Source organism: Pan troglodytes, chromosome 5 (assembly GCF_028858775.2).
Source record: "Pan troglodytes isolate AG18354 chromosome 5, NHGRI_mPanTro3-v2.0_pri, whole genome shotgun sequence".
In the NCBI taxonomy this organism is placed as follows: Eukaryota; Metazoa; Chordata; class Mammalia; order Primates; family Hominidae; genus Pan; species Pan troglodytes.
In genome coordinates, this window is record NC_072403.2 from 40,202,607 (window position 1) to 40,225,055 (window position 22,449).

The following is a 22,449-nucleotide window of genomic DNA, read 5'->3' on the forward strand; positions in this document are numbered from 1 at the left end:
TTACTACGGAGCCACATTTCCCACTAAATCCTTTAAAAAGAATAAATTATCAGAATAAGATCCTCACATATAATGTACTAAGACGCAATGATTCTTATATATTGTAGTGCTGTGACCAAAGGAGATAAAAATATCTGTCTTCTTATCAAGTAAAAATAAAGACACGGTAGTGCTGACAGACATGGCAATGTTGACAGACATACAATCTGTCTTAGGGAAAGTGGCATCTATCACATCACCGTCCTTTGTAGCTTCCAGCTCAGGAACTTGAATATAGCTGGTATATATATAATAAGTACTTATGCTTATTTTCTCAACTTTTCATTTTGAAAAATGTCAAACATACAGAAAAATTATTTGCCTATTTTAGTTCTGATTTTAAAGATAAAGCCATAGGCCATAGGCCATACATGTACATTGTTATTAGGAATTCATGTTCATGTGATTTAAAATCCTTAAAAAATTAAATAATGGAAGTTCGAGAATGCCATCTACATAAAGCCTGCTTTTAAACAAACGGGAGCAACTCGTGGTCTCTCCTGACTTTTTACATCTAGATACACTTTCTAATTTTAACAATTTACATCTAGATAATTTTAGCAAACTACATCTAGCTACACTTTCTAATTTTAACATTTTTATTTAACAGTAAAATATTCCCAAGGTTAAAAACCTTTATTTGCTTTCGGAGACAAAAAAACAAAAACTATCTTCTAAGAGGTTGGAGTTTATCAATTTACAGTTTAAAATAAAGTTAAAATTCGAAACACAGCTCATTCATTTAATTAACACATACTTTGGTTGTTTTTCACTATGAGCCTTTCAGTCCTACTACTGTTGTTGTCTTTTTAATCCATATGCAGACATTACTCTAACATTTTTAAAAGCCAATTTTTCAAATTAGTTGCCCACATTGAAAGATCAGAAGATCTTACATGATAATCCAGCTTTTTTTTTTTTTTTTCTTTTTTTTGACACGGAGTCTTGCTCTGCTGCCCAGGCTGGAGTGCAGTGGCGTGATCTCAGCTCACTGCAACCTCTGCCTCCTAGGTTCAAGCAATTCTCCTGCCTCAGCCTCCTGACTAACTGGGATTATAGGCACCCGCCACCATGCCCAGCTAATTTTCATATTTTTAGTAGAGACAGGGTTTCACCATGTTGGTCAGGCTGGTTTCGAACTCCTAACCTCAGGTGATCCACCCGCCGTGGCCTCCCAAAGTGCTGGGATTACAGGCGTGAAATGTAGGGTCCGGCCCTACGGGGCTTGACGGGTGTTCTCCCCGTGTGTGGAGACGAGAGATCGTATGAAATAAAGACACATGACAAAGAGATAAAAGAGAAAACAGCTGGGCCCGGGGGGACTACTACCACCAAGACGCGGAGACCGGTAGTGGCCCTGAATGGCTGGGCGCACTGATATTTATTGTATACAACACAAGGGGGCAGGGTAAGGAGGGTGAGTCATCCAAATGATTGATAAGGTCAAGCAAGTCACATGATCATAGGACAGGGGGCCCTTCCCTTATAGGTAGCCGAAGCAGAGAGGGAAGGCAGCATACGTCAGCATTTTCTTCTACTCACTTATCAGAAAGATCAAAGACAGGCCGGGCGCGGTGGCTCACCTGTAATCCCAGCACTTTGGGAGACCGAGGCGGGTGGATCACGAGGTCAAGAGATCGAGACCATCCTGGCCAACATGGTGAAACCCTGTCTCTACTAAAAATACAAAAAATTAGCTGGGTATGGTAGTGCGCACCTGTATTCCCAGCTACTTGGGAGGCTGAGACAGGAAAATCGCTTGAACCTGGGAGGTGGAGGTTGCAGTGAGCTGAGATCGTGCCACTGCACTCCAGCCTAGCAATAGGGCGAGACTCCGCCTCAAAAAAAAAAAAAGAAGAAAGAAAGATCAAAGATTTTAAGACTTTAACTATTTCTTTTACCGCTATCTTCTAAGAACTTCAAAAAGGAACCAGGAGTATGGGAGGAACATGAAAGTGGACAAGGAGCGTGACCACTGAAGCACAGCACTACAGAGAGGGGTTTAAGCTTCCAGATGACTGTGGGCAGGCCTGGATAATATCCAACCTCCCACAAGAAGCAGGTGAAGCAGAGTGTTCCCTGACTCCTCCAAGGAAAGGGAGACTTCCTTTCACAGTCTGCTAAGTAACTGGTGTCTTCCCAGGCGCTGGCGTTACCGCTTGACCAAGGAGCCCTCAAGCAGCCCTTATGCGGATGTGACAGAGGGCTCACCTCTTGCCTTCTTGGTCACTGCTCACGATGTCCCTTCAGCACCTGACCCTGTACCTGCCAGTTATTCCTTGGTTATATTAGTAATACAACAAAGAGTAATATTAAAAGCTAATGATTAATAATGTTTACGCTAATGATTGATAATGTCCATGATCATCTCTATATCTAATTTGTATGATAACTATTCTTATTCTAACTACTTTCTTTATTATACTGAAACAGTTTGTGCCTTCAGTCTCTTGCCTCGGCACCTGGGTAATCTTCCGCCCACAGTGAACCACCATGCCCGGCCAAGAATCCAGCTTTCAAGTTTCTCTTGAAACATCAGAGGATCTGATCACACTGGGTCTTCCCCTTACCCCCATCTTTATTTAGGTCTAACTGACAAATAAAAATTATATACATTTACGGTGTACTGCATGACGTTTTGATGTATGTATACACATTGGGACTTAACTACCACTAGTGTATTAGTGTAGCCAAGTTTTATCACTTGATTAAGCTAGCGCCCACTCCACTATAGCTTACCATTTTTTTCTGATTATAAAAATAATACATGTTCCTAGTAGAATGAAAAAACGGAAAGTACAAAGAAGATTGCATATTATCCTAATTCAAGCATCTGTGTATACTTTTTTTGTTGTTAACAGGGTCTTGATCTGTAACCCAGGCTGGAATGTACTGGTGCAATCACGGCTCACTGCAGCCTTGATGCTAGGCTCAAGCAATCCTCCCTCCTCAGCCTCCCAAGTAGCTGGGACTACAGCTGTACCCACCTTGTCAGAGGTGTACTTACTGTCAACTGCCTGTCCCCTTCCTGACAAGTTTATGAGCCGGAGACCCCTGACCATATTAATTCCTCATAATTCCCCAAACTGCTATACTTATGTTGAAATCTTCAAAAGTATCCTTAATATATTATTCATAAAGTTTTGCTACTAAATGATATATAATTTTGTGATTAAAGTTCTGGGTTTTAAAAATGCATGTTATTTCTCTGATAAATCCTATGATAGCCTACACTCCACTTTCTATTCACAACTGCTCAGGCTGGGTAAAAGGTACAGATGAAAATACAACACAGTCATACTGTGCCTTCACTTTTTTTCCCCTACTCCAGAGCCAAACACTAATGAACTAAAAAACTGGTGACAATGAATATCTTAAATTACTCCCAAGTAGTCACAGATTTTTTAAGTGTTCTACTCTTGTATAACATGAAACATGAAATTCTGCTTTCCTGTTAGAGACTGTTCTGAGATACCATATGGAGCCTTCTGGTTGCTATGTGTGTGTTGTGTATATATATAGAGAGATATACATAAAAATACATATATACATAGATATACACACATATACACAAATATATATATAAAAAAGAGAACAACCATTTTTTTTTTGAGATGAAGTCTCGCTCTTATCCCCCAGGCTGGGGTGCAATGGCGCGATCTCAGCTCACTGCAACTTCCACCGCCCGGGTTCAAGCGATTCTCCTGCCTCAGCCTGCCGAGTAGCTGGGATTACAGGCGCCTGCCACCACGCCTGGCTAATTTTTGTATTTTTAGTAGAGACGGGGTTTCCCCATGTTGGCCAGGCTGGTCTCGAACTCCTGACCTCAGGTGATCCGCCTGCCTTGGCCTCCCAAAGTGCTGAGATTACAGGCGTGAACCACCGTGCCCAGCCAAGAACAACCATTCTTTTGCAGGGACAGGGAATACATGGTACAGGAATTAGGATGAGAAGATACTTAAAAAAAAAATTTTTTTTTAATTATACTTTAAGTTCTAGGGTACATGTGCACAACTTGCAGGTTTGTTACATATGTATACATGTGCCATGTTGGTGTGCTGCACCCATTAACTCCTCATTTACATTAGGTATATCTCCTAATGCTATCCCTCCCCCAACCCCACCCCATGGCAGGCCCTGGTGTGTGATGTTCCCCACCCTGTGTCCAAGTGTTCTCATTGTTCAATTCCCACCCATGAGTGATAACATGCGGTGTTTGGTTTTCTGTCCTTGTGACAGTTTGCTCAGAATGATGGTTTCCAGCTTCATCCATGTCCCTACAAAGGACATGAACTCATCCTTTTTTATGGCTGCATAGTATTCCACAGTGCCTATGTGCCACATTTTCTTAATCCAGTCTATCATTGATGGACATTTGGATTGGTTCCAAGTCTTTGCTATTGTGAATAGTGCTGCAGTAAACATACGTGTGCATGTGTCTTTATAGCAGCATGATTTATAATCCTTTGGGTATATACCCAGTAATGGGATGGCTGGATCAAATGGTATTTCTAGTTCTAGATCCTTGAAGAATCACCATGCTGTCTTCCACAATGGTTGAACTAATTTACAGTCCCACCAACAGTGTAAAAGTGTTCCTATTTCAACACATCCTCTCTAGTACCTGTTGTTTCCTGACTGTTTAATGATCGCCATTCTAACTGGTGTGAGATGGTACCTCATTGTGGTTTTGATTTGCATTTCTCTAATGGCCAGTGATGATGAGCATTTTTTCATGTGTCTGTTGGCTGCGTAAATGCAGAAGATACACATTTTTTAAATAAAGTTCACTATGGCATTTTCCATATTCTTATTAGAAAATAAAAATGGTGCTGGGCATGGTGGCTCGTGCCTATAATCCTAGCACTTTTGGAGGCCAAGGTGGACAGATTGCTTGAATTCAGGAGTTTGAGACCAGCCTGGGCAACATGGTGGAACCCCGGCTCTACAAAAAATACAAAAATTAGCTGGGTGTGGTGGTGCATGCTTACTTGAAGTCCCAGCTACTCAGGAGGCCAAGGTGGGAGGATCACTTGAGCCAGGGAGGTGGAGGTGGCAGTGAGCTGAGATCACACCACTGCACTCCAACCTAAGCAACAGAGCAAGACTCTGTCTCCAAAAAGAAAAAAAAAAAAAAAGAAAAAGAAAAGAAAATACAAATGGAATCAAGAAGAGTTAAAATAACTTCTTTTTTTTGAGATGGAGTCTCACTGTGATGCCCAGGCTGGAGTGCAATGGCACGATCTTGGCTCACTGCAACCTCTGCTTTCCAGGTTCAAGCAATTCTCCTGCCTCAGCCTCCTGAGTAGCTGGGACTACAGGCACATGCTACCACGCCCAGCTAATTTTTGTACTTTTAGTAGAGATGGGGTTTCACCATATTGGCCAGGCTAGTCTCGAACTCCTGACCTCAAGTGATCCACCCACCTTGGGCTCCCAAAGTGCTGGGATAATAAGGGTGAGCCACCGCACCTGGCCTAAAATAACTTCTTGATAGACTGCGGATAGATTAACAAGGCTAGAGATAATTGAGCAGCTCTGAACTCTTGCGGTGCCATTAGGAAGGCAACCTCAATTATTCTACATTAAGGTATTTAGACTTTCAAACTTTCTTTTTTTTTTTTTTTTCCAAACTTTCTTTTTAAGTTGTCCATGACCTGCTGGATTTTTCTTTTCTTTTACAACTTTCTTTAATGAAGGTTAATTAAGTAAAACATGCTGTGGAATTTTTATTTTATGTATGACACTGTACATACTAACTTGTACAAAAACTTGAGGGAGGGCAGCAAAGATACAGGGAAATCTAAGCAGATATCACCAACCTGAAGATGGACTGTTTCTATGGCAAAGCAACAGGTGGCATGAGCCAGAGGAGTAGCACAGAAGTACTATTAGGATAGAAGTGAGGAAGTCACAGAGAACTAACCACACTTTTTAAAAAAGCAATGGCTGTGTCACAAACTATCAGGCTGACTACAAATACAGTCGGCCCTCCGTATTTGTGCACTACACGTCTGTGGATTCAACCAACTGCAGATCAAGAATTTTTTAAAAAATTGTATCTGTACTGAACACGTACCGACTTTGTTCCCTTGTATTTCCTAAACAATATAGTATAACTACAGTCGATCCTTGAATAATGTTGATCCTTGAACAAGCTGGTAGGGTGCCAACTCCCACACAGTCAAACATCTGTGTATACTTTTTTTTTTTGTTAACAGACAGGGTCTTGATCTGTCACCCAGGCTGGAATGCACTGGCACAATCATGGCTCACTGCAGCCTTGATGCTGGGCTCAAGCAATCCTCCCTCCTCAGCCTCCCAAGTAACTGGGACTACAGGTATGTGTCAACACGCCCACCTAATTTTTTTTTAATTTTTTTGTTTTTTGTAGCGATACGGTCTCACTATGTTGCCCAGGCTGTTCTTAAACTCCTAACCTCTAGCCACCATGTCTGGTGGGTATATAATTTTTGACTCTCTCAAAACTTAACTACTAATAATCTACTACTGACCAGAAGCCTTACCAATAACAGTTGATTAACATATATTCTGTATGTTGTGTGTATTATTTACTATACTCTTATATTAAAGCTAGAAAAAGAAAATGTTATTAAGAAAACCATAAGGAAGAGAAAATATATTTACTATTCATTAGGTGGAAGTGGAGCCCAGTAAAGGTTTTTTCCTCGTCATCTTCACATTGAGTAGGCTAAGGAAGAGGAGGAGGAAGAGGAGGGGTTGGTCTTGCTGTCTCAGGGGCCACCTCAGAGGCAGAAGTGAAGGAGGTAAAAGAGGAAGCAGGAAAGGCAGGCACACTCAGTATAATGGTGTAACTTTTACTGGAAAAAAATCCACATATAAACGAACCCGTGCAGTTCAATCCCCTGTTGTTTAAGGGTCAACTGTATTTACATAGTGTTTACATTGCATGAGGTAGCATAAGTAATCTACAAATGAACTAAAGTATATGGGAGGATATGTGTAGGTCATATGCAAATACTCTGCCACTTTATATAAGGTGCTTGAGCATCGGCAGATTTTTATATCCATCGGGGTCCTGAAACCAATACCAAGGAATGGCTATACTGTAGGCACATAATTTTCTCCTCCTGTTTCTGTTTTTGGATGTTCTCTATTCTTGTGATAATACTCTTGGGATGGCTGAGGTGAGAAAAGGTAAAGGAAATGGGAATGTAAGACGAAGAGAAGACAGAACGGTTTCAGACACAGCTTCCCTTTTTTCCCCTGTCAGACAAGAGTTTTACCTTTCCCACTGAATTAGCAAGAAAGAATAGCTCTGAGATCATACAAAGAGGTGCTTTTCTTTTTTATTACAGAAAGACTATCACATGGCTGGCTCACACAGCTTCTGCTGCCCTAGTCTAAAGAGGCACTGTTACTAAAGCCCATGGCAGGCCATGGGAGCAAGCCTGTTCCCCTAACCCTGTAAGGGGTCACTCTAAAAGGATTTTGACCACAAGCAGCTAAAAAAAGGAAGCTAATTTGCAAAAGGGAATATTTTAGCCCTCCCCTTACATGTGATTGCTAATGTGTCAAATGCTTCAGATTTATCTGTTTCTGAAATTCAGCCAATATGCTAAAATTTTTAAGCTGGGCTGAACAACGCTTTAGAACAGGTGGAATTTAATGAGACCTAGGACTGACAATGCCATGATAAACTACTGAATAATCTCAATCCTTTCATGTTTATATAAAAACTTTTTCTAGTAACAAAAGAAACATACACTCAATGCAGAAAACTTGATAACCTACGAACTAACATAAAGATAACCACTGCAAACATTTTGGTGGACATCTTTCAAGGAGCCATAGCATTAGGAGTGTCGGGGACAAAAGATGTCCTGGATTCAAATCTTACCTTGAGCATATTAGGCTGGACACAACTTGTTGGGGCAAATCACTCAACCTCAGCCTTTTCTCTCCTGTAAAATGTACGTAATAACAGTTCCTACTACATACACAGGACCTTTGGAAAAGGTGCTGCAGATGGTACTTAACCATGGGTTGCCATGCTTTTATAGCACGTGACTTCACTACTCTGAGCACAGCTAAGAGAATTAAAAATCAGCAACTGATGCAAAGGTAAGGTAGACATTTTCAAAATAGCCAGAAGCTGATGATGTGACCTGGCAGCTCTGCCCAAAGGGGCATACTACATGAAGTTGTCACTAGGCAAAACCAATCAGGTCCTCTCTTAGGAAGGCTGAATACAGAGTCAACAGACAGGTAAGTTTTGCATAAGACAGGAAAAACACAAAATAAAAGCAGTAAGCTAAGAGGCTGAGAAGAGATGAGATAGGCAGGTCCTCCGCAGTGGAAGAGGGGGACTGAGCCATTGGCGTGTGACCAGGCTCCTTGAGCCACTCTGCATTTCCACTGTTGTTCCACCTGTCACGAGTGATGCCTGCCGGTGCACTGTGACCCAAGTTTCCAGCTTTGTACAGCCTTGGCTGGGCAGTTGCTGTGACAATGTCATGTTCTTCCTCACTTAACTGAGGCATTTGGAGAGTATGTCTATTTCTGACAACCTAAAAGGGCACATTGCAGTTGCATTTCTGTAGCTGTTCTAACAGTGAGGTCAATAATTGTAGCACTCTATTAAGCACTTGAGATATGTGTTGAGCACTGGAGATTCGACAATGAGCAAGAAAAAATGGGACCGGGGGCGGTGGCTCGCACCTGTAATCCCAGCACTTTGGGAGGCCGAGGCAGGTGGATCACCTGAGGTGAGGAGTTAAGAGACCAGCCTGACCAACATGGTGAAACCCCGTCTCTACTAAAAATACGAAACTAGCCGGGCATGGTAGTGCACACCTATAATCCCAGCTATCTGGGAGGCTGAGGCAGGAGAATCATTTGAACCCAGGAGGCGGAGGTTGCAGTGAGCCAAGATCGTGCACTCCAGCATGGGCGACAACAGTGAAACTCCATCTCAAAAAAAGAAAAAAGAAAAAATGGGGACCAGGTACAACGGCCTACACCTGTAATCCCAGCACTTTGGGAAGCTGAGGGAGGAGGGGCTGGAAGCTAGGAGACCCTCGGCAACATAGCAAGACCCTGTCTCTAATAAATAATAATAATAAATTAGCCAGGCATGGTGGCATGCACCGGTAGTCCCAGCTACTCAGGGGGCTGAGGAAGGAAGATTGCTTGAGCCCAGGAGTTTGAGGTTACAGTGAACTATGACCATATCACTGCACTCTAGCCTGGGAAGAAAAGAAAAAGAAAAAAAAAAAAGGAAAAGGAAAAGAGGAGAGAGAGAGAAAGAGGGAGAGAAAGAAAGAGAGAGAGAGAGGAAGGAAGGAAGGAAGACTACGCAGAGTATAAAGTCTAGCACAAAAGACAGATAATTAAACAAGCAACATCAATAAAGCATGAACAATACCACAGTGCTAGAAATACAGACTGCAATGGAAACATACAGCATGAGTGAACCTACTAGAAGGAATCACAAAGATTTCATGAATGAAGTAACCTTCATGTTGATTGACTAAATTTGCTATGTTGATTCATGCTGTGTGAACTCCATGACCCCCAGCCTTGTGATGTTATGGAGTTTTGATGAAGCAAAAGTGAACAGGGTCAGTGTGGCCTATCAGGTCACCTAAGAGTCGTGGCCTCATTTAATAGGAAGGCTCAGTTTGTTCAACAGGTAAGCATCTTTCAATCCTAGAAACATTTAGAATTAAATATAAAAATGTTTAAGGGAATCAATAAATATTTTATAATTTATAATATTTTAGTCTTAAATATTATAATGTTTATTACCACAGAAGTATTTTTGTGTGAAGGAGACCAGACATAATCTAAGATTTTGTAATGCTTACAAGAATGTTACTTATTCTGGCTGGCAGTCTTGTGGCCTCAAATTTTAAAAATATAGTTGAATAATTTATTTCTGACTCATGATTTTAAGTTAAAAATCTTAAGAAGCTTATATATAGCATGGGAATATTTAAAGACTCTAAAACATCTTATTTCTAAGTGTAATATATGAGACTTACAGGAGTTTGTAAAAAAAAAAAAGTGTTTTTTTCTTTGAAAATGCTGTGTTTTGTTTTTTTGTTTTTTAAGATGAGATCTTGCTACGTTGCCCTGGCTGGTCTTAAACTCCTAGGCTCACGTGATCCTCCTGCCTCAGCCTCCCCAGTAGCTGGGACTACAGGCCCATACCACCAGGCCTGGCTATAAATGTCTTTATTATTAATTTTTATTGACACATAATAATTTTAAGTATTTATGGAGTACAGTGACATTTTGCTACATGTATACAATATATAATGATAAATCTGGTTGGGTATAATATGGCTGTAATCCCAGCATTTTGGGAGGCCGAGGCGGGTGGACTGCCTAAGGTCAGGAGTTTTAGACCAGCCTGGCCAACATGATGAAACCCCGTCTCTACTAAAAATACAAAAATTAGCTGGGCATGGTGGTGGGCATCTGTAATCCCCGCTACATGGGAGGCTGAGGCAGGAGAATCGCTTGAAACCCAGAGGCGGAGGTTGCAGTGAGCACTTCAGGCTGGATGACAGAGCGAGACTCCATCTCAAAACAAACAAACAAACAAACAAAAGGTTATATACACATTTGAGTGGGGTGGGGGAGTTTGGGAGGGGTGTTGCTGCTCCTAATCCCTGCCTTGTTCAATGTATTTTTTGGCCATTTGTCTTCTTTTGAGAAACGTTTATTCACATCATTTGCACATTTAATACTAGATTCTTTTTTTTGCTGTTGAATTCTTTGTATATACTGAATAGTAATCCCTTGTTGAATGAGTATTTTGCATATATTTTCTCCCATTCTGTAGACTGTCTCTTCACTGTTGATTGTTTCCTTTGCTGTGCGGAAGGTTTTTAGTTTGATACAATCCAATCTGTCTAAATTTGCTTTTGTTACCTGTGCTTTTGAGGTCTTAACTATAAAATCTTTGTCCAGACCAATGTCCTAAAGTGCTTCCCCCTGTGTTTACTTGTAGTAGTTTTTCACAAGACTTTTTTTCATTGAAGAGCTTTATAAAGTTTTTTTTTTTTTTAAGTAGGACAACTGAAGTTCTTTAAAAAAAAAAATCAAATATATTAAATGTATAAATGCAATCTGAAACATCTGAAGGTTTTCAACTAATTGGTATAGAGGTATTATCCACACAGCCCCTCAAAAAGTGGCTATTAAAATCTCCTACATTTACAAATAAAAAATCAGATCTGAAAGCATAAACATCTTGAAAACTAAGTGAATCTCTAAACAGTGCTTTGTTTACAAAAGCTTCCCTTCAAGGACAATAAAAAACATCTATCAACATTTCAAGTCTCCGATTTCAAGTCTAATTCTCTGTTGATAAAACTGGAAAATCCACTTCTTTCATTCTGTTTTGATGGAAGCCACTGAACTGTTTCTGTTTCTGTAATGACATGTTCTCTTATTTTTATTGTTTGTACATTTTATTTGGATACTTATTCTAAAGTTCAAAGCAGTTCACAGACATTTCTTTATCCTCTCAATAATGCTGGAATAAAATATGAGATATGATGATATGATTCTCCTCTGACTGCAGAAAAAAAATTAGCTCAAAGTCAGGAAGGATTCTTTAAGGCTGAGAACGGCAGGCAGAGCATGCCTGCAGTCAGAAAAGAATCACATCATCATATCTCATACTTTATTCCAGTATTATTAAGAGAATAAAGTTTCACGATCAGGATTCCTTCAAGACAGGAGCTAGGTAAGATACTAAACATGAGGAGTGTAGTTTAATTATCTGTGCTGCATCTTTCACTTCCTTGCTTCAAGATTATTTTACTCCTATTTCACACTATTCTCCCTTTTACCTATAGAAGGATAGTATGCAATTTCCAGGAAACAAAAGTACAATACCCTATATCCTTCCTACTCCCTCAATGCATTTCCTGTTGCAAACATCTGGTTTTCTATATCTTAGCTGCACTTGTATAACCCAGGGACAACTCAACTGTAACACTCAAAAACAGAACAGCAACAGTGACAACAAATAAGGTGAGCTTTCCTGAAACAGACACAAATTCCAAATGTGCTCTACAAAAGTAGAACTGCCAGAGATATTCCAACCACAACTCCCAAAACCAAGTATCAAGTCTTTGCACAAGGTCTTTGAACTTTTTCCTCTCTCTCTATTCCAGAACCATCACTCCATTTCAGGTCTTGTAACAATCTGTCTGAATACACAACTGCATGGTCACTCTCAAACACCATTTTTGCCTTAAGCACCTTAGAACCTACAGAAGCCAACTGGATTTAAATCAAAATTATTCAGTTTAGGCCCACCAACTGGCCCTACCACACTTATTTGAACAGTCAAACTCTCAGTTCCTACAGAAAGAGTCAGGCAAAGGTTCTGGTGCCCTAAGGCCTAGGGATGCAAAGTACAGAATCATACCTGCCCTTCAGGGTGTGTCTACACCCTTCTAATTCCGCATTATCCCAGGTCTGACAGGAAAGTGGGAACCCAATTCTGCTTCAGAGTAAAGAAAAGCTCACTAGCTACTTCATCCCTCCTCCATCTAATCTCCCTTATGTGGGGATATCATATATAAGACCATCATCACACTACCTACTGCATCCCCAAAGTCCCTCCAAAATGGGAAAATCTTAAATGAGCAGGTCTATAACCATCCAGACATTCTCCTAGGAGCCAGTCTTTTGTGCCAGAGTTAGCTACTCTGCCAACAAGCCCCCGGCATGCTGTACAAACTATTCCCTCAAAGTTTAATTTTCAAATTATAGTTTCCTATTAACTCTGTATTCTTGGTGAGATGTTAAGCTTATGTGATGATGGCAAAACCCAAATTTCTGTATCCCCAATTTGTGGCCCAGTGTTTTGTGCAAGATGGATGGGTACTCAATATTTGCTGAACGGACAAATAACATTCAATCAGTAAACAGCTATGAGGAAGGTGCAGACTCTGAACTGGATTCTGTCACAGCTTCACTTTCCCACAGAAACAGGTCTGCCTGATTAAACTACTGACACACTGTAGATCAGACAGCTCTCTCACAAGCCACTGGACACTCTTCTCTAGAGGGGGATGCTTTGCAAAGACATCTCAATTCCTTGATGGGTTAGCACAGCCAGGCAGAGGAGAATGTCTGATACAACTAAAGCAGCTGTTATCATTCACAGGGAATCTGGTTGGGTCAAAATTCTTAATTGCAGACAACAGAATCCAACTTGATTAGTTTAAGATAATGATTTATTAAGGGATAAAAATAGTTTACAGAATCACTAGGAGAGCTCAAGAAACACAGGCCAAGGTTCCAAGAACAATTCTTAAAACCACACTGCAGAACTGGACTGCCAAGGGAGTTGCTGTCTCTGGGGTGGATCAGGAAGCTGCCAAATAAAAGCCACCAGCCAAATCAGGAAGTTAACACTATAGCTGCCAATTCCAAAACCATTATCTCCTTTGTCTAAATGTGTGCCACCAAAACAGATGGGCCTGCTGCTCTCAGAACATGCCCTCCTTGTGACTAAAGCAATCTTGTTCAAGTGCTTTGTATTGGGGATATCTAAATATCATCAAGGAGACTTAGTTGCATTCCTTACCTGAGTTTAGGAAAAGTGCTTTTTAACTTTCTAGTCTCTCCATGTCAGAAGAGTATTGGAATGGGTGTGGAGACCACCAAACCACAGTCCATCCCTCAAAGAGCATTTCTCTCCACAAGATCCATCAGGAGAAATTCTCAGAACACTCACTGGTAACAATTCAATACTCTACTGCAGTAGGATCTCAAAATCACCAGAGGTCCTATTAAAATCAGATTCTGATACAGTAGATCTGGGTTGGGGTCTGAGATTTTCCATTTCTAACAAGCTCCTGGCTGATGCTGATGTTGCTGGTCCATCAATTACACTCTGAGTAGCAAGAGCTTAAACCAGGGATTATCTATGGTTCACCACCGTTTTTATAAATAAGGCTTCACTGGAACATAGCCAGGCCCATTTGTTTATGTATTGTACTGTCTATGGCTACTTTTGCCCTATAATGGCAGAGTTAAATAGCTGTGACAGAGATTGTATGGCCTGTATAATAAATTTTTTCTCACTCTAAAATTACATATTATCTATCCATTCTTTTTTAGAGTAAACATATATTGGCACATTCCAATGTAAGCTAAATTTCTAACAAAATAAACATTTTATCTTCTCTTATTGGCCATGCTTTTAAATTGCTTTAAAGTCTAAGAGGTTTCTCAAAGTCAAATCCTAGACGGTGACGGCTTAGTAGTTTAAACATGGAACCGACATTCCCTTTGCCAGGAAGTTTAAGCATAAGCATACAAAGCAACTCTGAAACACCGACATAACGAGTCTGCTGGGGGACCCTTTGGGGAAAATTTCTTTTCTCTCAAATAAAGAGACCCATGAGGTGAAACTGTGTGTCCTGCATTTGAAAAGAATGTGTAAGGATAGAGCTGTGATAACCATCTTGTCACTACAAGGAGACAAGCCCGCAAACAAAAGCCAAGGATGGCAGAAGAGAAAGAAGGGAAGCACTTGGGCTCTTAATACTGCTGAGTCAGCCAACCTGGGACTTCTTATTATGCGATATAATAAGCCTGTTACAGAACAGTAAGGGGCATAATATTATTTTCAGCTGCATACATCCTAAGTGGTAGAGTGATACATAATTCACAAAGGACATTCATACTCATGTTCTCGTTTGAACCTCATATTCCCCTCCCCTCCCTCCATGACGGAGTAAAAAGGAAGATATTCAAATGAAGGACAAAAGTCCAGGGTGTTTAAAGTTATTTTCTCATAGGTCACGCAGCTATTAACTGACAGTAACAGAAACCAGGATTCCCACGTCAATGTTCTTTTCATTACACCCTCTCTTGATTCCATTTGGTTCTACCCGGGTTAGCCTCCTTACCACCCACTGTAAGAATGCCTTCTCACATCCTCTCTGTCAATGTTTATCACTTTCTATACTCTGACAATTTCCATTTAGGGTATTTCTTCAGCATCTGCATTGTTCCAACCATTGTTCCATCTATCAAAGAAGCATGTATTAATTACTTTCTGTTCACCTAGCTGTGTACTAGGCATGGAAAGTAAGGATTTTTGATGGGAAACGTGATTTTTGCCCTCAGAGAGAACAATCTAGTTATGGGTATAAGATAGATGCTACAATGAGAGTGACATAAGCCAATGTAAGTGTAGGAATTCAGAGTGAGGAAAGAATTCCTTGGATATTCCAAGGGTAAGATTATTCTAAGAGCACTTCATCAAAAGCTGGATCCAAAAGAAACATAGGAATTAGACTTGTTGTAAGTGCTTTTTTATATGTTCTTAGAATCAATCTTATATTCCCTCTGGAACAAGGAAATGGATTTCAAAAGCACTACCTATGTGACCAGGGCGAGTAAACTGGGGCGATAAAGCTTACACAACTGAGTGATGAGTCCTAAATGAGATAACAAGAAAAGCAGAGCATGGTGTCACCACAAGAGGCTATGGAAAAATACTAGTTCGTTTCTCTGGGTTTTCAATTGCAATCTGTTTCTCAGTTTCCCCCAGGCTGTAAATTCTTGAAATAAGAGAACTAAGAGTCCATGACTTTACTTCTTTTATTTATTCTGGAGTATCTAGTAGGATATCGTGGCCCAGGAACTCAACACATGTATATGGAACATCATGTGACTAAATAAAAAAGAAGATACTATTCTCTCTCAAGTTGTACCATTAACAGTATCTGGCTAACAGAATCACTCCTTTAGCCACAGTTCCATGGCTAGGATGCAGTAAGCACAGGAAAACAAGGGCCTCCTCCAAAGCTTAATGACAATGAGTCATTTATACTAATGCTGCCTGTTCCTCTTACTCCTTAGAGGTCAGGAACTATTTGCTTCTTGATTTTGTGCCACAGGTAACAGGCAGTGTTGGAAGAAATCCATGGGAAGTAACAAAAGTCTGGCATAAAAAGTCATGGGAAGTCTGGCACAGAGTGCCGGTTAACATTACCATGTCACAACTCCATCACCCGGTAATAAAGGAGGGACCGGATAACCATTCATTGCCCTTTTTCTGTGACTGTATATTTATTCAGTGAGTGCTGACATATTAAAGAACTACACAGATAGGACAGGTTCATGATGACGAGGCACAGCTGTGCCCTCTCTTCTCCGTGCATACCTCCTCACAGACTTCACGAACTGCTGCCACACTTGGCTCCTCCTCGGGCTCCATGCCTCCTCCAGGGACAATCCATCTGTCTGGATGGCGACTACTGCTCACGAGTAGCACCTGTTAAGTCACAAAGGTTGCATGGGGGGGTTAAAAATTCAAAGACACATCCACACAAATTCAGAGTTTAAACACCACAAACATCAAAGTGACCAAGACCCACTCTTTGTTTATGCCTTCCCAAATCACTTCTTGCAAAGTAGCTTTCGTTTCTATTTGAAAAAGTAGGCAATCAGCTAGTAAAAGCAGAAGGGCATCTGAAGGCCATTATCTCTACACTCCCCTCAGATGCTCAATCTCCTGCTCTATTTATCCCCTCCTTGTTCCTTTTGCTAGAGCCCTTTGAACACAGACCTGACAAGGTGAATAAAAGACTTCAAAAAAAAAAAAAAGAGAGGATTGTCACTGATGAGCCTGTCAGCACTGAAAAAGCTGGCCCGAAGACAAAAGGCCCTTGGCCATGATTGCCATCATGGTCCAACACTTTCCCTCCAAGTTTCTCACCCATGAACTGGGAGCTGTATCCCAGTTCCTGCTCCATCAGATGGCCACAGGCCAATACACCACCCTAGACTCTAAGGGACCCTAATTCTCTTGGCCACATGAGAAGTAGAAAAATTCCTTTCATCACATTTTCAGCTAAACTAAAACTGGACTTTTTTAAAAGACTTAGCCAGCATTCTGGTCAGAGTTGAAATAAAAATCTAGAATTTGCCTAGTTCCTTTTCCTTACTTACCCCTCTCTGTAGGAAAGATGCTAAACAAAGTCAGTTGGACTCCCTGTCTGGAGGCTGAGTTGAGTTGGCATTATTTCCAAAACTAAAGGAATCTTCAACTGCTCCCTAAACCATTACTTTCTGATGATGACCTGTGAGCCTACAAACCAAACTCTGCAACCATCCTTGTTGCCTCAAATGAAATGCTACTTCCTTCTCTAGCCCTTATAGATTCCACCACTGCCTTCTAGTTACTGACATTCCAGTCATCCCCAGCCTCTTCCCTGAGGTCTCTGCAGCTATGGACCCTTGGAAACTCTACCTTCATCCTCAGTCCCTCTTGTTCCTGTCATAAGAGATTCTTCTGATGCTCATCTACAAAATATGTGATCTGTAGATTCAGAGAAGATCATGGTGTTATGGGAAGGAAATCCATGAATCCATACTCAGTCACTAATATATAGGCCATGGACTGAAAACTTGTCTTAAACTTACAAGTACTATTTTTCAAATATATTTATAAGCTCTGCTTTGATTAATACAATGTGAAATAATTTAAAATACTATGAAATCCACAGTAGTTTTTGGTTGATATGTATATATACTCAGTTAAAAGATACTACAAGAGCCAGGTGTGATGGCTCACACCTGTAATCCCAGCCCTTCGGGAGGCCAAGGCAGGAGGACTGCCTGAGCCCAGGAGGTCAAGACCAGCCTGGGCAACATGATGAGACCTCGTCTCTACAAAAAAAAAAAAAAAAAAAAAAATAGCCAGGCTTAGTGGTGCACACCTGTGGTCTCAGTTACTTGGGAGGACTGCTTGAGCCCAGGAGTTTGAGACTGCAGCGAGCTATGATCAAGCCACTGCATTCCAGCCTAGGCCACAGAGTGAGACCCCCATCTCAAAAAAAAAAAATCCTCTCATTGGACTCAGACCTTATACAAAATCAAAATGGACCAACAACCTAAATGTAAGAGCTAAAACTATAGCACATTTAGAAGAAAACACAGGGGTAAAATGTCATGATCTTGAATTTGGCAAGATATGCCAAATTCTTAGATATGAAGCATGAGCAACAAAAGGGCAAACAAGATAAACTGGAATTTATTGAAATTAAAAACTTCTGTGTAACAAAGGACATAATCAGGAATGTGAAAAGACAATCTACACAATGGGAGGAAATATCTGCAAATTATATATTTAATACAGGTCCAGTATCTAAAACAATAAAAAGATAAACAGTATTTCTACAGAGAAGACATACAAATCGCTAACAAGCACATGAAAAGATGCTCAACATCATTAGTCATTAGGGAAATGCAAAGTAAAACCAAAATGAGATACTACCTCACACCCACTAGGATAGCTATAATTCAATCAACCAAACAGCATAAGAAGTGCTGGCAAGGATATAGAGAAAATGGAACCCTCGTACATTGCTGATAGGAATGTACAATGGTTAATTCAGCCACTGTGGAAAACAATTTGGTTGTTCCTCAGTAAATTAAACATAAAATTACCATCAGATCTAGTAACTCCACTGCTAGGTATACAACCAAAAGAACTAAAAACAGGTACTCAAACAGACACTTCCATACAAATGTTTATAGCAGCATTATTTACTATAGCCAAAAGGTAAAAACAACTCAAATATCCAATAAGAGTGAATGAATAAACAAAATGTGGCCTATACACACAATGGATTATTCAGCCATTAAAAAAATGAATTACTGATAGATGCTACACCTTGAAAACATGCTAAGGGAAGGAAGCCAGGCACAGAAGGCCACATATTGTATGATTCCATGAATATGAAATACGCATAATAAGCAGAATAAGCAAATCCAGAGAAACAGAAACCAGATTGGTGGTTACCAGGAACTGGGGGAAGGGGAAAATGAGCAGCAACTGCATAACAGGTACAGGGTTTTATTTGGGGAAAATGAAAGTATTCAGAAAGTAGATATGAAATGGTGATTGCCAAATGCCAATGAATTGTTCTTTTTTTTTTTTCAGATGGAGTCTCCCTCTGTTGCCCAGGCTGGAGTGCAGTGGTGCAATCTTGGCTCACTGCAAGCTCTGCTTCCTGGGTTCACGCCATTCTCCTGCCTCAGCCTCCCGAGTAGCTGGGACTACAGGCACCTGTCACCATGCCCAGTTAATTTTTTGTGTTTTTAGTAGAGATGAGGTTTCACCGTGTTAGCCAGGATGGTCTCGATCTCCTGACCTCATGATCCGCCCACCTCGGCCTGCCAAAGGGCTGGGATTACAGGCGTGAGCCACCGCGCCAGGCTGAATTGTTCATTTTTAAATGGCTAATGGTATGTTACATGAATTCCATTTTGATTAAAAAAAAAGAAAACTAGTTTTGCAATCACAGTTTTTTGTTTTGTTTTGTTTTGTTTCTTTGAGACGGAGTTTTGTTCTTGTTGCCCAGGCTGGAGTACAGTGGTGCAACTTTGGCTCACTGCAATCTCTGCCTCCCGGGTTCAAGTGATTCTCCTGCCTCAGCCTCCCGAGTAGCTGGGATTACAGGTGCCCACCACCACGTCCGGCTAATTTTTTGTATTTTTAGTAGAGACGGGGTTTCACCGTGTTGGCCAGGCTGGTCTTGAACTCCTGACCTCAGGTGATCCACCTGCCTCGGCCTCTCAAAGTGATGGGATTGTAGGTGTGCGACCATGCCCAGCTGATCACTGTCATTTTTTAAAAGCTGAAGGGAGTCGGCTGGGCATGGTAGCTCACGCCTGTAATCCCAGCACTTCGGGAGGTCGAGGCGGGCAGATCACAAGGTCAGGAGATCGAGACCATCCTGGCTAACACGGTGAAACCCCGTCTCTACTAAAAATACAAAAAATGAACCGGGCGTGGTGGCAGGCACCTGTAGTCCCAGCTACTCAGGAGGCTGAGGCAGGAGAATGGCGTGAACCCGGGAGGTGGAGCTGGCAGTGAGCCGAGATTGCGCCACTGCACTCTAGCATGGGCGACAGAGCGAGACTCCATCCCAAAAAAAAAAAAAAAAAAAAGCTGAAGGGACTCAGTGCTACTACTTTTTTCCCCCAGAGTCTACACCTCAATGGAGTAACCTTCCGAAGGTTATCCTTACTTTTGTTTTGTTTTGTTTTGGAGATGGAGTTTTGCTCTTGTTGCCCAGGCTGGAGTGCAATGGCATGATCTTGGCTCACCGCAACCGCTGCCTCCCGGGTTCAAGCAATGCTCCTGCCTCAGCCTCCCGAGTAGCTGGGATTACAGGAATGCACCACCACGCCCGGCCGATTTTTGTATTTTTAGTAGAGATGGGGTTTCTCCATGTTGGTCAGGCTGATCTCGAACTCCCGAACTCAGGTCATCCGCCCGCCTCGGCCTCCCAAAGTGTTGGGATTACAGGTGTGAGCCACCGCGCCCGGCCAAGTTTTATATTACTAAATCATAAAACTACTGCCACACTCATTCTCTTCAATAACTGTGACCAATCTTACATTTTACAACATTCTTTATCAAAAGAAAATAAACCCAAATATAAGCATGTAAGTTAATTCGAATTACAAGGTTAAAAAAAAAGGCCTCCAAAGACTGTAGACAAAAGCATTTAAGTCATATTTATCCAACTACAAAAAGATTCAAGAAGAAAAAGTAGTAAAATGGGTTAATCCTCCAGTGACTTGTTGTATAAATAACAACACGTAGTCTTTCTTCCCTTACTTCCCGGTAAAGTGTTTGCCAGCCATTATAAACTTAAGCATTGCTTCAAAGGCTGACTAAGGCCATCCAATGAAGTTACAGTCCAAAAGAAAAAACTTTATAGGAATATTTCAAAGATAAAGCAAAGAAAAGGAAACCTCTGACAAAAGATAAGCATTCAATTTCTAAATTTCAATCAATGTGAAATACTAATTAGTAAATCTAGCAAGTGTTATTGCTTTGCACAGTCAGCCATGACTATATGAACTAGGACTACAATAATGAGGCTGAAGGAAGCAAGCCTCATTAGTTTGTAGCCACACTTCAAAGCAAACACTGTTACTGGTAAATAGCTCTCCTCGGTAAGTTTCCTTGACAACCTATTGAAAATTTACTACCAAAAAAAAAAAAAAAGTTTCTGTTTCTGCTTTTTGTAGAGACAGGGTCTCATTCTGTTGCCCAGGCTGAAGCGCCGTGGCAGGATAAAAGTTCACTGCAGCCTCAAACTCCTTGGCGGTAGAGATCCTCCAGCTTCAGCCTCCCGAGTAGCTGGGACTACAGGCACACACCACCATGCTCGGCTAATTTTTAAATTTTTTAAACTTCATTTTTTAGAGACGGGGGTCTCACTATGTTGGCCAGGTTGGTCTTGAACTCCTGACCTCAAGCAATCCTCCTGCCTCGGCCTCCCAATGTGCTAGGATCACAGGCATGAGCCACTGTGCCCACCCACAAAAATTTTCTACTTCAGCCAGTGGTTTTACTCCTTCCTATCATATAAAGTACTAAATGGTGTTCTGGTCAGTAAATTCTTATTCTGAAGTTTGATTTTGACATATACAATTATCTGAAAAGAAATTAAGTGCAAAAGCTCCAAAAAGATTTCAAAAATAATACACTAAGGGGAAAAATTACCTACTCAACAAATGTTCATTAAGTAACATCATGAGCCAGGAACTGGAGATGAAGAGATTAAATGCACTGCAGTTTGCAGGCAGATCAAAATGGGAAACCAGCTGACCAGGTATCAGACCTTTTTGAAGCTTTAGTCATTGAGACAGGTGATATCTATGCAGAAGTGGATAGAGAGACCCACAGAACACACCCATCCATAGATAGACTCTTGGATTCATGATATAGGTGGCTCTACAGAGCAGGCAGAAATCAACAGGTGGTGCAGTGACAACTTGTTTTCCACATGGGCACAGAAGAAAAAACATTTTATTGATTAGTGACATGTGTGCAGTGAAATGATAAATCTGTGGGAATGATAAACCTAATGAAGGGAGGAAGAAATATAGCAGGAACACCATTGTTTTATTTCTTACAAATTGTTGTGGGGTTTTTTGCTAAATAGTGCTTAATACAAATTTTTAAAATATAAAAGAAACCCATAGTCCCTGCCCTATAGGAACTGAGTATCTAGTGAAAGACCAAACAAGAGTAATTATACGGAGTGATAAATACTTAGCTTGAGGATACCACAGTGATAATGAAAAGAGATACCTGCCCGGACGTACTGGCTCATACCTGTAAACCCAGTAGTCCCAGTTACTTGGGAGGCTGAGGTAGGAGGTGCACTTGCCAGGAGTTCAAGACCAGCCTGGGCAACATACTGAAACCCCCATGTCTACCAAAAAAATAAATAAATAAATAAATAAAAATAAAAAATTAGGCCAGGTGCAGTGGCTCATGCCTGTAATCCTAGCACTTTGGGAGGCTGAGGCGGGCAGATCACTTGAACTCAGGAGTTCAAGACCCCGTCTCTA

The 22,449-nt window shown here is 41.0% G+C and overlaps 1 protein-coding gene across 1 annotated transcript in view; it reads right to left on the reverse strand.

The window, feature by feature from the left end:
* NUDT3 (nudix hydrolase 3) overlaps window positions 1–22,449 on the reverse strand; it is a 112,110-nt gene that overhangs the window by 44,850 nt on the left and 44,811 nt on the right. Inside the window, exon 2 of the mRNA XM_063812372.1 lies at window positions 16,232–16,342. Within this exon, the coding sequence (XP_063668442.1) occupies window positions 16,232–16,342 (111 nt within the window). The remainder of the gene's footprint in view (window positions 1–16,231; window positions 16,343–22,449) is intronic.